This window comes from Schistocerca cancellata, chromosome 2 (genome assembly GCF_023864275.1).
Source record: "Schistocerca cancellata isolate TAMUIC-IGC-003103 chromosome 2, iqSchCanc2.1, whole genome shotgun sequence".
In the NCBI taxonomy this organism is placed as follows: Eukaryota; Metazoa; Arthropoda; class Insecta; order Orthoptera; family Acrididae; genus Schistocerca; species Schistocerca cancellata.
Window position 1 is genome coordinate 747,005,180 of NC_064627.1, and position 13,132 is coordinate 747,018,311.

At 36.2% G+C, this 13,132-nt stretch overlaps 1 protein-coding gene across 1 annotated transcript in view; it reads left to right on the plus strand.

Moving 5' to 3' along the window:
- LOC126162560 (chorion peroxidase-like) overlaps positions 1-11,585 on the plus strand; it is a 128,630-nt gene extending 117,045 nt beyond the window's left edge. The window contains exons 9-13 of the mRNA XM_049919149.1: positions 1,239-1,413; positions 5,045-5,163; positions 5,736-5,895; positions 9,007-10,164; positions 10,909-11,585. Coding sequence (XP_049775106.1) covers positions 1,239-1,413; positions 5,045-5,163; positions 5,736-5,895; positions 9,007-10,164; positions 10,909-11,062 — 1,766 coding nt within the window. The 3' untranslated portion in view covers positions 11,063-11,585. The remainder of the gene's footprint in view (positions 1-1,238; positions 1,414-5,044; positions 5,164-5,735; positions 5,896-9,006; positions 10,165-10,908) is intronic.
- Positions 11,586-13,132: the final 1,547 nt, after the last annotated feature.

The window sequence follows — 13,132 nt, forward strand, 5'->3', positions numbered from 1 at the left end:
AAAAGTATTAGTTTTCAGAATCAGAATTTTTTTTTCATGTGGCAAAGAAAGGGAAGGGATTCCACTACTTTTCCTTTACCATCTTGAAGCTAGATTTTATTTCTTGACTCCTTTTTATGTCTGCCTGTTTTTGTGATGGGGACCTGCTCATGAACAGGTAGCGTCTTCCTACCATTCTTTGAGAGTGCATGAGTCCTCATCTATAACACTTAGGATATTGCTGTTTTATGTCAATGCTGAATGACATTGGATTAAGCAGTAGTATAAACTATATTTATTTATCTACAACAGTTTAATTACTACAATGATATGATTACATGATAAATTTTGAAGATATGTTTAATTTTCAGCACCATTATCTGGGATGTGTGCCTAAAGTCACTCAAACTGTGTCCAACTTCTACAAACATCAATATAATTATGTTACGCCTCACATGATATGGTTTAGAATATAATACATGCAATTATTGATGGTCATTCTTAAAGAAAATAATAATTATATGAAATAGTTTAATTCCTCAGACATACTCCAAACTATAAAATGTGGAGCATAAAATAGTGCTATGGATGTTGGGAGAGGCGTGACACACTTTGAGTCATATTAAATATATGATGTCCCAGATAATGGTACTGAAAACTTAACATGTCTTCAGACTTCATCAATAAACAGACTGTTGTAGTAATTAAATTATTACCGACAAATAAATACAATTTATGCTACTGCTTAACATAGACCAATTCAATGTTGGCGTAAAATAGCAACATCCAAAGTGTTATAGAACGAGAGTAATGCATGCTGAAAGTATTGGATGAAAACGATACCTGTTCCCTGGCAGGTTCCTAGCATTACTACTTACTACTACTGTATGTCTTCATTAATACAGTTACTAGGCTTGTTGTTTAGGACTTTTCCCATTTGCAATGTATATGTCTCTGCTAAATGCTAGACCAGTAAATTCAACATACAGAAATATTCAGTCTAACATCTCATTATCACAGTTTCTTCAGATATGAACTTCAATTTTCTGTTGCTTACTGTCTTAGCTGATCTAGATTGTTCTTCACTTTGTTGAATATGACATCATATGCCCCTGTATTTGATTTTATTGTTCAGTTGATTGACACAAACACTAAATCTCATCATTAATTGCAGTTTTTTCATCTTCATATCACCAAATTACAAGGTTATTTCAGGACAGCTATTCTCATGACATGAAATTTGGGTTGCATTTTTATAGCTTATCATTATGGAATGGATCTGGCAGCACTCAACATACAAAGAGGTCGTGACCATGGCCTTCCACCATACAACAGCTGGAGAACTCGTTGTGGATTACAGTCATTCTCTGACTGGGACCAGCTTCTCAAAGTCATGTCTCCTGAAACAGTGGTGAAACTTAGAAAGGTTTACAGGTAATGTTTCTTATTTCAAGTAGTTTTAAAATTTAATATAACGTGTCTTTTTGTCTCTGCGTCATCGATCACTGAGGAACTGCACATATGACCAACATGATAATGAGTAACGCTGAAAGGAATACAAACAATTTTATAGTTCAAAACAGTCACTTTCCGTACAGTGGAGTTGTTTGTCTGAAACTTCTGTGCTGTTTCATCAGAGATACAATAAAATTTGGCAGGCATTTGCACGTTGACATGAAGTGCTTTTGCAAGTGTGACATTAGAGAACTGTCATTGCACAAGCAGAGAGACTGGATTCTGAAAATACTAACATTATTGTAGCCATAAGAAATCGGAACATTTTCTTATAATTCCTTATTCTCAGTAACAGAATATGTTGTAGTTACAGTCTGATAATTTCAGAATAAAAACTGTATATGATGGCAGAGATTGCAATACAATATATCTATTAAATAACTGAGAACATTGGGTGCAACTTTGTATGTTGGGTGCAATTACTACTCTGAGATGAAGAGGCTGCACAGGAGCAGTATTCATTAGTGGGATGCAACAAATCAGTCAGAAGATTTGACAAGTAGCCACCAAGCTCCCCCCCCCCCCCCCCCCCCTCCTCTCAAACTGATTTTACCCTTTTTTCTTCTTCCCTTCCTTCAGTGCACACTTCTTTATGAAGTGAAAATTTAAATTTTAATAAGCAGCAGCAAAAAAAAAAAAATTGTTTAAGTTACAGCTTACAATTCAACTGAGATGTGTTGAGAATATTAGTTTCATTGAATGTTGCATATGAAAGACAGGGGACCAAATTCTAATCTCAGTCTAAGATTGTTTAATTTGCCATTTTGGTTCACAAATCATTTATGATAGAATACAATTTCTGTTTTGTTTTATGATTCAGGTTGGCATTTGTTAGTGGACTACAAAGAAAATCATTCATCTGTTAATTTTGACAATTTACTTTCCTACATGAAAGGGAATAATGCAACATAAAATCTGATTTGAAGTTGTCTCTCAAAATTATATAGTACCAGCAAGAGTTTGAACAACATTTTGTCACCAGAATGAAATGTTTACTCTGCAGCAGAGTGTGCACTGATATGAAACTTACTGCCAGATTAAAACTGTGTGCCGAACCGAGACTCAAACTTGGGAACTTTGCCTCTTACTGGCAACTGCTCTACCAGCACAACTCAGCACACATCCCCACAGCTTCAATTCCACCAGTACCTGGTCTCCTACCTTCCAAACTTCACAGAAGCTGTTCTGCAAACCAAGCAGGATTAGCACTCCTAGAAGACAGGATATTGTGGAGACATGGCTTAGCCACAGCCTGGGGGATGCTTGCAGAATGAAATTTTTCACTCTGCAGTGGAGTGTGCACAGATATGAAACTTCCAGGCAGATTAAACTGGTGTGCCACATTGAGACTCGAACTTGGGACCTTTGCCTTTCTATCAACTGAGCTACCCATGCATGACTCACAACCTGTCCCCACAGCTTTCGTTCCTCCAGTGTCTCATCTGCTACCTTCCAAACTTCACAGAAGCTCTACTGCAGACCTTGCAGAACTAGCACTCCTTGAAGCAGCTCGGTGAGTAGAGCACTTGCCCACAAAAGGCAAAGGTCCTGAGTTTGAATCTCAGTCCACCACACAGTTTTAATTGGCCAGGAAATTTCATATCAGCACACACCCCAATGCAGAGTGAAAATTTCATTCCGGAAACATCCCCCAGGCTGTGGCTAAGCCATATCTCCACAATATTCTTTCTTTCAGGAATGCTAGTTATGCAATGTTTGCAGAAGAGCTTCTGTGAAGTTTGGATGGAAGGAGACAAGGTACTGGCAGAACTGAAGCTGTGAGGACAGGTCGTGAGTCATGCTTGGGTAACTCCATCGGTGGATCACTTGGCCGCGAAAGCAAAGGTCCCGAGTTTGAGTCTTGGTCCAACACACAACTTTAATCTGTCAATTTTAACATTTTGTCACTTTTATAAAGTCATCTTAAAGATTTTTTAAAGTTGTTATTGCCAAATTGGTCACTGTTCTGTTCAAATTATGTTTCATGACTTTTGCCACACTTTTGCTTTGCTAGGAGGCCATACACAGGAGACCTTACAGATCTGGCCTGGAGTCCTGTAGTTGAAACTACATTTACACTTCCAACAACTCCATTTATAAAACATCACATGTTTTTGGGAGTGTGCTATCAATCATTGTACAGAGTAAACGCAGAGAGGTCAATGCCATATCAGCATCAGCACTAAGAAAATGTGCTCTTTAGGACAATTCCTTACTTATCCGCCACCCAGACTTTGCATAAAGTATATATTGTTGACTATGTCAGTCTGCTGCATTTCTTTGTTAAATTAAAACACACACACACTCTCTCTCTCTCTCTCTCTCTCTCTCTCTCTCTCTCTCTCTCTCTCTCCCCCCCCCCCCCCCTTTTCTCCCTCTCCACTGAGGTGAGGTGATAAATTTCATGGGATATTGATATGCACATAGATATACAGTGGTAGTATTGCATACACAAAGCACATTTGTGGAGCTGTCATTTGTACTCAGGTGATTCATGTGAAAAGATGTCCAATGTGATTTTGGGCACATGATGGGAATTAACAGGCTTTGAATGTGGAATGGCAGTTGGAGCTAGACACATAGGACATTCCATTTCAAAAATAATTAGGGAATTGATCATTCTGAGATACTCAGTGTCAAGAGTGTGCCACGAATACCAAATTTCAGGCATTATCTCTCCCCATGGGCAATGCTGTGGCCAATGGCCTTCACTTAACAACTGAGAGCAGCAGTGTTTCTGTAGAGTTGTCAGTCATAACAGACAAGCAACACTGCATGAAACAACCACAGAAATCAATGTGGAATGTAGGACAAACATATCCATTAGGACAGTGTGGCAAAATTTGATGTTAATTGCCTGTGGCAGCAGATGATGGACGCAAGTGCCTTTGCTAACAGCACGACATCGCATGCAGTGCCTCTCGTGGGCTCGTGACCGTACTGGTTGGATCCTAGATGACTGGAAAATTGTGGTCTTGTCAGATGAGTCCCAGTTTCAGTTGGTAAGAGCTGATGATAGAGTTTGAGTATGGCACAGACTTACAAAGCCAAGGTGTCAACAAGGCACTGTGCAAGCTGGTGGTGGCTCCATAATGGTGTGAGCTGTGTTTACATGGGATGGACTGGGTCCTGGTTACGTTTGGAAATCTTCATGGACTTTGTGTTCGCAAACAAAGAACGTTCTGGGCAGTTTGAGTGACTGATCTGTCTACCCAGATCACCTGACATGAATCCCATCGAACATTTATGGGAAATAATTGAGAGGTCAGTTTATGCACAAAATCCTGCACCAGCAACACCTTCACAATTGCAGACAGCTATAGAAGCAGCACAGCTCAATGTTTTTGCAGGGGACTTCCAATGACTTATTGAGTCCATGCCACATTGAGTTGCTGTAATATGCCCTGCAAAAGGAAGTCCAACACAATATTAGGAGATATCCCATGAATTCTGTGACCTCAGCACAGATCTCTTATGACAAATGAAGTATATTGTCAAAAAGCAATAACTACATAAAACATGGTAGACTAAACAAACGTTTATGTTCCAGTGATACAGATGATGTAGACCTGTTTGCTGGTGGCATGGCAGAGAAACCAGTTTATGGTGGTCTAGTGGGGCCAACATTTGCATGCATTATTGCTCAACAGTTCAGTAATTTGCGTAAAGGTCAGTGAAAAATATATTTCTCAGCAATGTTTTGTGACAACAGACTCTCAAAAACTTCTAAATTGGCTATTAGCACAAATATGTACAAATATTTTCAAACATTCTAAGCCAAGCAAGTAAATGTGCAATGTAAAACTACAATGCATTTTTAAATAAACAATAAGCAGATGTTTAGCAAATTCATACAATGGTGAACATCATACAAAACATTTTTAATCACAGCCAAACAGCTTATTTTAAGATGTTTTTTTAAATTTATATTTTTGTAGTGATATTTTAACTATTAGTGATATGTAAACCTTTGTTGGACAGGAGATTAACAAACATGTTCATACGTACAGCACATGTTCGTAACCAAGTTACACATTTCTTTCAACAATAAAAATGAAATACTTATTTTAATCCTGTGTTTTAAGGTGAACAAATGTGGATTATAAATGCCCTTCAGTTTCTTTCATTTAACAGCAAGATAATACAAATGAAGAACCATTGTTTTGTCTGTGTTTCGCTTTTTGTAGATATGTGTTGTCAGTCTAATTTGAGTTACTTCAACATTGACTGTGTTATTTTAGGTGATAGATTTTGGTATGAGAATGGAGGATTTGATTCATCACTCACACTGCCACAGCTGCAACAGATACGGCATGTAACGTTAGCTCGTGTTCTCTGTGATAACCTTGATACAATTGATACAGTGCAGCCTTTTGTCTTTCTGGCAGCTGATAATGATCGGTAAGTAATACTTTGCCAATGAAACATTTGATCTAGACTCTGAGATTTCTTGTATGTTAATACATCACAGAAAACTATTAATCATTAAATTACTTTCAAGATAAGATGACTGAAATTTTTATTTTGTAATTTCTTCTACTTCACAAATATACACCTTGATATCACTTGCATTAACAAAAGAATATTTTATGATAGCTGCTATAACTGCACCATCATTCTGCAAATCCATAATGTTAGAGTTTAGAGTTTGATGTAATAGCTATGATTAGAATGGAAGAGGTACAAGAACTAATGGACAACTGGAATAGTGCCAATAGATGGATGAGCAAATTATGAACACATCCATGAACATTTCAAAAGAAACAGAGAGCAGCAAAATATGAATAAATAAAATAGAAACAAATGAAATACTTCATCAACACAAAGGAAAGGTTGTTGTTTTTTCACTTATATTCATAAAGGAGATGCCAAAATTAAGAAGTAATCAGCAGTTAATGTCTGTCTGTGGATGATTATCAAAGGAAAATAATTATCTGCTGCAGAGCTCAAAATATTTTTCAACACAAGTAGGTCACTACAAACTGAAATGCAGAGCACAGTTTGAAAGACAACAAAATTTTATTCCACATGATAGTCTACTACAAACTGGACTGGCTGAAAATTATTTTTTCCATAACCAGCTGGCTTGGATCCATCACATTGCTGAGTTGAAAATGCAACAAACCCCTCCATTACTCCCAGTGCTTGTTTTTAACGTGAAAGGTGTGTGTGTGTGTGTGTGTGTGTGTGTGTGTGTGTGCGCGCGCGCGTGTGTGTTTCCATTTTTATTTTGATCTTGTGTCCACAGTCTGCTGCTCACAAATCCAGCTATTTTTGATTCTTACAAACTGAAAGGTAGCCCAGAATTCATACAGGCTGAATATGATGCCAATATGACTTCAGACTACAAGTTGGCAAAGTAACTGTATCTGCCTTCCCATGTGACATTACATATAAAATGACTTTGTTAAATCAGTTATTCCAATTTCTTCTTGTTTACTTCTGTTCTGCCACAGATTTTAAATCTCCATAAGGCTTTGTTAGGATAAATGACAACAATTAATGAGTAATTCACTTAATAATGTTTACCAGTATTGTTATCAGGTGCTAGAGATGGAATCTTATAAATCAATCAATCTCAGCAACACAGTAGCAGCTACATACTATGACCAAGTTACTTCGCACCTAAGCTAATCTTGCTGATTGTCTGCAACAGTTTCACCTCAATGATGCTAATGCCATAAGCAGTTTTAATATACTTGACAGGTTCTTGGGTGTTGTACCAGATACCAGATGCTGTTACTGAAATACTGTGCAGTATCCATAACAGTATTCAAGATAATGCCCAAGAGCCTTTCGAGCTGTTGTTACATCAGAAAAGCCTCAAATAGTGGATTTGATTTTAATATGGTCCCTTCATTCATAAGGGTTCAAGAAAATAAATTATACCAAAGTTTATACAATTCTTTGGATTTTATGTTTCAACATAGGTTTTTCCATCGATTTATTCTTCCCAAACACTTCTCCTTCCAGTGTGACCACACACCATTTATACTGCCTGTTTTGGCTCTAAAATATCTTGTCATTTACATAATTATATAAAAAGTGATGAACATGGTACAAAATTATAAATTATGACATATACTTTGATGGTAGTATTTTGAAAAATTGGTGAATGAAATCTGAACTTCTTATATTATGTGAAACCACTTTCCTTATGGAGGTGTGGCTGGGCCATCCATCTTGAATCTTTCATTTGGTACATGTTAAAATTACAATATTTCACATTTTCCTAAAACAGCTCTTTTTTGCCTTTGTTGAATAAATCACCCAGTGTAGAACAACAATAGTGTTATTAAACTATTTCATTAAATATGGCAAACGTAAGTTTCAAATGAGTACAAAAAAGTTAACTCATGCAAAAAAATTACATACTTGAAACTGTTTCTTGGATAAGCAGAGTTGTTAACATTACTCAATACTGCTACATTTCATCCATTATCTATCCATGAACTGTCTTTTGTTCTCTTCAGTCAAGGATGACTTGGAGCTTAGCAGATCTGTTGTCTAGCACATTTTTTAAAATGTGTTATGTAATGACAAATAAATTATCCATATAGCTGCAGAATAGTGCAAGGAACACCAGTGGCCCATACGGCTCTTATACTAATTCCATGTTTCAGAGCATGGTCATTGAGTACGATGGCATTATATTGTTTACTCACATTTCTACACAGTGGGGCAGTGTTGTAAAAAGTCTGAGGAAATGTACACTAATAATTCAGGATAGCCAATACTAATTGACAACACATAGGCCAGTCAACCACCCAAAGCCAGTTACATATCAAGTGGCAGCATCAGATGATGCAAAAACTTAATTTAGGTCACCATGTACCATCACTTATAACTAGTGAATCTAGTCAAGCTTGTATATGTAATCCACTCTACTAACACTGAAAAACTGGTAGTCAAAGTAATTGGGCAGTAATTACACACATTATCTTTCTCTCCATCTTTCTGACAGGAACCCTGATACTTTTCATCAACATTATATGGTAAAAAAGTCAACATTCACAACAGATAGGTTTCGCTCACAAAATTTATGTAGTGTTTTAAAATGGACTAGTGTAATTGAAAAATTGTCTGCCATTGAAATTTATATCATTCTGCTTGAAGTATGAGGAGTGATGGAATACGAATACAAACTTTTAAACCCACTATTAAATATGTAAGAAACACAAAGTTTTAAGTACAAGTTTCACATTTACAACACAGACAAATTGCATGAAGAAGAAATTATTTGTTAGTAAATATATATGATAATAAATTTCAGAAAGTTTTGGGAAAATCCAATTCTGTAACTCATTTTGACGACAAAACATTAACTTTTATACTGACCTGTTCTAAGTGCAATAACTAGAAATGTATGATACTTACAACTTCAGCAATTTAGTACAATTTAATGACTTTTGTACTGATTGTTTAAGATTTTCAGTTCCTTGAATAACTCACTTTTTTCTTCAGTTAACAAAATCATTATGTGAGCCTTTCGTAATTTCTGTTCTTTTACAGGAATAGACATGTACCTTGCCATAGTTGGCATATCCCCAAATTGGATCTCTCACCATGGAGGGAGCATAACAAGAATGATAATTATGCAGAAGAAGAATACACTCTTGAACTTCCCATCCGTCGACCTGATGACAACTCATACCTCAAACCTCCCAAGAACGGCAATAATTACTATAGTACAGAATTGGACAAGTATAATTCACCCAATCATACAGAGACACAAGGATACACTCCTGCAAATCATTTAAAACCAGACAGCATGAAAAGTCCAAGTTATTCTACCACACAGGAAAAATATGGTTCTCCTACAGATGGAGGAGAGATCCTATCAAATTTTAACAAAAAACCTGAAGAACACTATCGTCAGCCCAATATCAAGCCCAATGAAGAGCCTTCATTGCATACACAAAGCCACAGAAATCCTATACAGGTAATTCCTGTTTATCACTATACAACCACACACAGTACTAATCCTGACAACAAAATTTCATCAGGTCACATTCACCCTTCTCCTATATCCCTACTGAACACTGTAAACTCTGCTGGAGATAGTAATACTGAGAGCAATGGGTTACCATTCCCTGACTCTCATCTTTCTGGCAATTTCTACGTATCTTCAAAACTTGATGAAGAGCTGTTCACTACTTCTATGACGTCTCAACAGAAAGAACACGTGTACAATAATACAAAACCATTTAAATATTCCATACTGCATCACACAATTTCAGAAGGAACTTCAAAAATGGTTACTGGAAGCAATTCATTTCAAGAATCCAATTTAGAAAACTCTCAGTCAAGCCCTCTTAAATTACACTTATCTGCTACACAGACAGGCCAACGATACATTTCTAAAAATAACAGTTTCTTTCCTCTAACATCAGGTCCTGAAAAGCCATACATAGAAGAAGATTCATCCCTTCATACGAAAGGAACTGATTGTGGCCAAAACAGTGCTGCTGATACAGAAACTGATCACAAAGAGACTAATAAGAGTGAAGTACAGAACCGCATTACACATAATTTAGCTACGCAGAACATCCCATCTACAGAAAAAGAGACAGACACACTAGGAGAAGATTCTACAAGAACCACACTTTTGAAATCTAAAGAGCCCTTACTCAGCTTAGCAAGAAAGGAAACAGAACTTCCTAGCAGCAGGTTAGTACTATATTTGCCACCGTTATTCAGCTTCTTACACATATTTTAAGTAAATTTTGTGGAAAAGTTAGTTGTTGACCATATGATGTGACATCCCACATATATGGAAATTTGTGACAGGATCACAGTAGATGGATATTTTTCAGACACATACAGTTGAAATAGAATCTACTCACTGGAAAAATTTTTGACAACATTCATCAAGCTAAAAGGGAACTCTTGTACATAGTATACAGTCATAGTTAACATAATTGGCTGTTGGTTCCATATGGTAGGCATCTATTACCATGTTTGAAACAGTGATGTTATCTGAAACTTCATTATGAATGCTTGCCATTCAAAAGTTATCAGCTAAGTGTACAGTACAAGTGACATTGCATACTATGAACTATATCTTAATCATTTGTTGTTGTTCAGTGTTACTATGGCAAATGTTACCTAAAAGGGAACTTTGTTGAAAACTAAGTGTGTTCCCCTATCCTTCACACATACAATGAAAGCTTTTGGAAGCTCAATAACCAAATCCATCTTCTTCTATACCTAAATGTGAAACAACTAAATGCTTCTAAACAGTATGACAGAGATAGATAAGTTATGTGCTGAGTGACAAATCTGAAATGACTTCATAACTTTTTTTCTTTTATTGCATTAATGCTCATCATTATGCTATCTGATTGCAGAGAGATCCTTAAAACGCCATAACGGATAATCATTTTAAATTTTGTTTTTTCAATGTTGATACAGGTTGGGGGATCTTTGTCCAGAACATCTGCAGCAGGAATTTACTGGTGAGATCCCACTACCAGCCAGTGATCCACTGTCACTACAGGAGTTCCCTCAACCTTTGCAAGAAAATTATGATATGGTAGAGGAGGAGTCAAGTGCACATGGATCCTGAAAACAGTGCATTTTCCTAATTTTTACTATCATCATGAAGTGATATTCACCACAACATATCTGTACATATCACTTGACTGATCTCACATTTTCAGAAAAATAAACTGGATCTTTGCAGACAGATGGAGTAATAAGAGTACAGTATGTATCAAGGCTGAGAAATTTTTTAATTTATATCAATATTTGTCCACCACAATTGTAATAGTTCATATTGTCAGCTATTTCAACACACAGTAATTATAATTGAGACAATCAGCCATATTAAATGCATAACTTACATTGGAAAAAACTATGAGGCACTGAGTAATCATGTATTGTCCAATATATGTAAGAAAAATTGCAAGCTACTATTGCAATGGATCAAAGCAAAAACAAATATTATTGCAGAACTGGTAACCATTATTAACTGCATAATCCGTGGCTTAAAAGACCTTCATATGACAGCCACAAAATATTCAGTAATGACAGAAAAGTTTGTAATCTATCATGACTGACACTGGAATTATACTAGACATCTTGATACACTGTCTTCATCTTGATACACTGTCTTCTCTGTACCTACTGTTTGCAAGAACAAGAGCAGGGGAAAATAATCTTATAATATCAGAAAAGGGATTTGATGACCTTAATGTTTCAGTCAGTATTAAAAGAAAGCAAACCTGAAGAACACAAATAAAGAAGAGAGTCAGTACATAGATAGATTAAAATAGCAGACTAGAATGTATGTACGTAAAAAAAAGTCAAATGAAGTTTTGGCTGTTGTACTGTTCAGTCCAAAGAGGGATCGATGCTATCCTGTCCAAGCCTTTTCATTTCTGTGTAACTACTGCAACAAAATTTGCTTGTTGTATTAATCTCTTGGTCTCTCTCTACAAGTTTTGGCTCCCACACATTCCTCCAGTACTAAATTGGTGATCCCTTGATGCCTCAGGATGTGTCCTACCAACCAGTCCCTCTTTTAGTCATGCTGTGATACAAATTTCTTTTCCCCCCAATTCTGTTCAGTACTTCCTCATTATTTACATGATGTACCCATCTTTTTGTAGCACCACATTTCAAAAGCTTCTATTCTCTTCCTGGCTGAACTGTTTGTCGCTCTAGTTTCACTTCCATGCAAGTCTACACTCTTGACAAATACTTCCAGAAAAGACTTTGTAACACTTAAATCTCCATACAGTATCAACAAATTTCCCTTAATTTTATATACACACTACTTCAACCATCATCAGTTATTCTGCTGCCCAAATAACAAAACTCATCTACTACTTTAAGTGTCTCATTTCCTAATCTAGTTCCCTCAGAGACACCTGATTTAATTCAACTACATTCCATTATCATTGTTTTGCTTTTGTTGATGTTTATCTTATATCCTCCTTTCATCTTCATTTACATCCTCTTCCCTCTCTATAATATTACCTTCAAGTTTAATTCCTTTGTATAGCCCTTCTATATATTCCTTCCATCTATCAGTTTCCTCTTCTTTGCTTAATACTTATTTCCCATCTGAACTCTTGATATTCATACTGCTGCTTCTGTTTTCTTTAAAGAGCTCTTTAATTTTCCTATAGGCAGTATTTATCTTTCAATGAATAGGAGTAGCAGAGAGAAATTATATTACACTAATCAAAGTACGAAAAACAGCATGAGTATTTAATAGTTACTAAAAAAATGTCTTGTGCTTCGAACCACAGTTATTTGATGCACTTAATTATTGTAGGTGATGCAATAAAATGTCTGAATCAGGTAAAAGGTGTCTCCCACATGTACCTCTTTGACTTTATATCTGGATTTTTTTCACACTTATGGAACTGACTTAAAAGTTCACAGCAATTTTATTCTCAGGTCAGTGAAAACCTAGCAGCTCTTGATTCTCTATGTTTTTTGTATGGCCAACTTGAACTCCCCACTTGCCTGTTACATCTCTGGTGACTAGTCACAATGGTTTGAACACTCCAGTTCAATTTCTGTTTTATGTTCTAGATTTATGACTAGCTAATCAGTTGATGAATTGATCTTTTATTGTTGTTTAATGCATTTTACCCTAATTTCTTGTTTCTGACTACACATATAT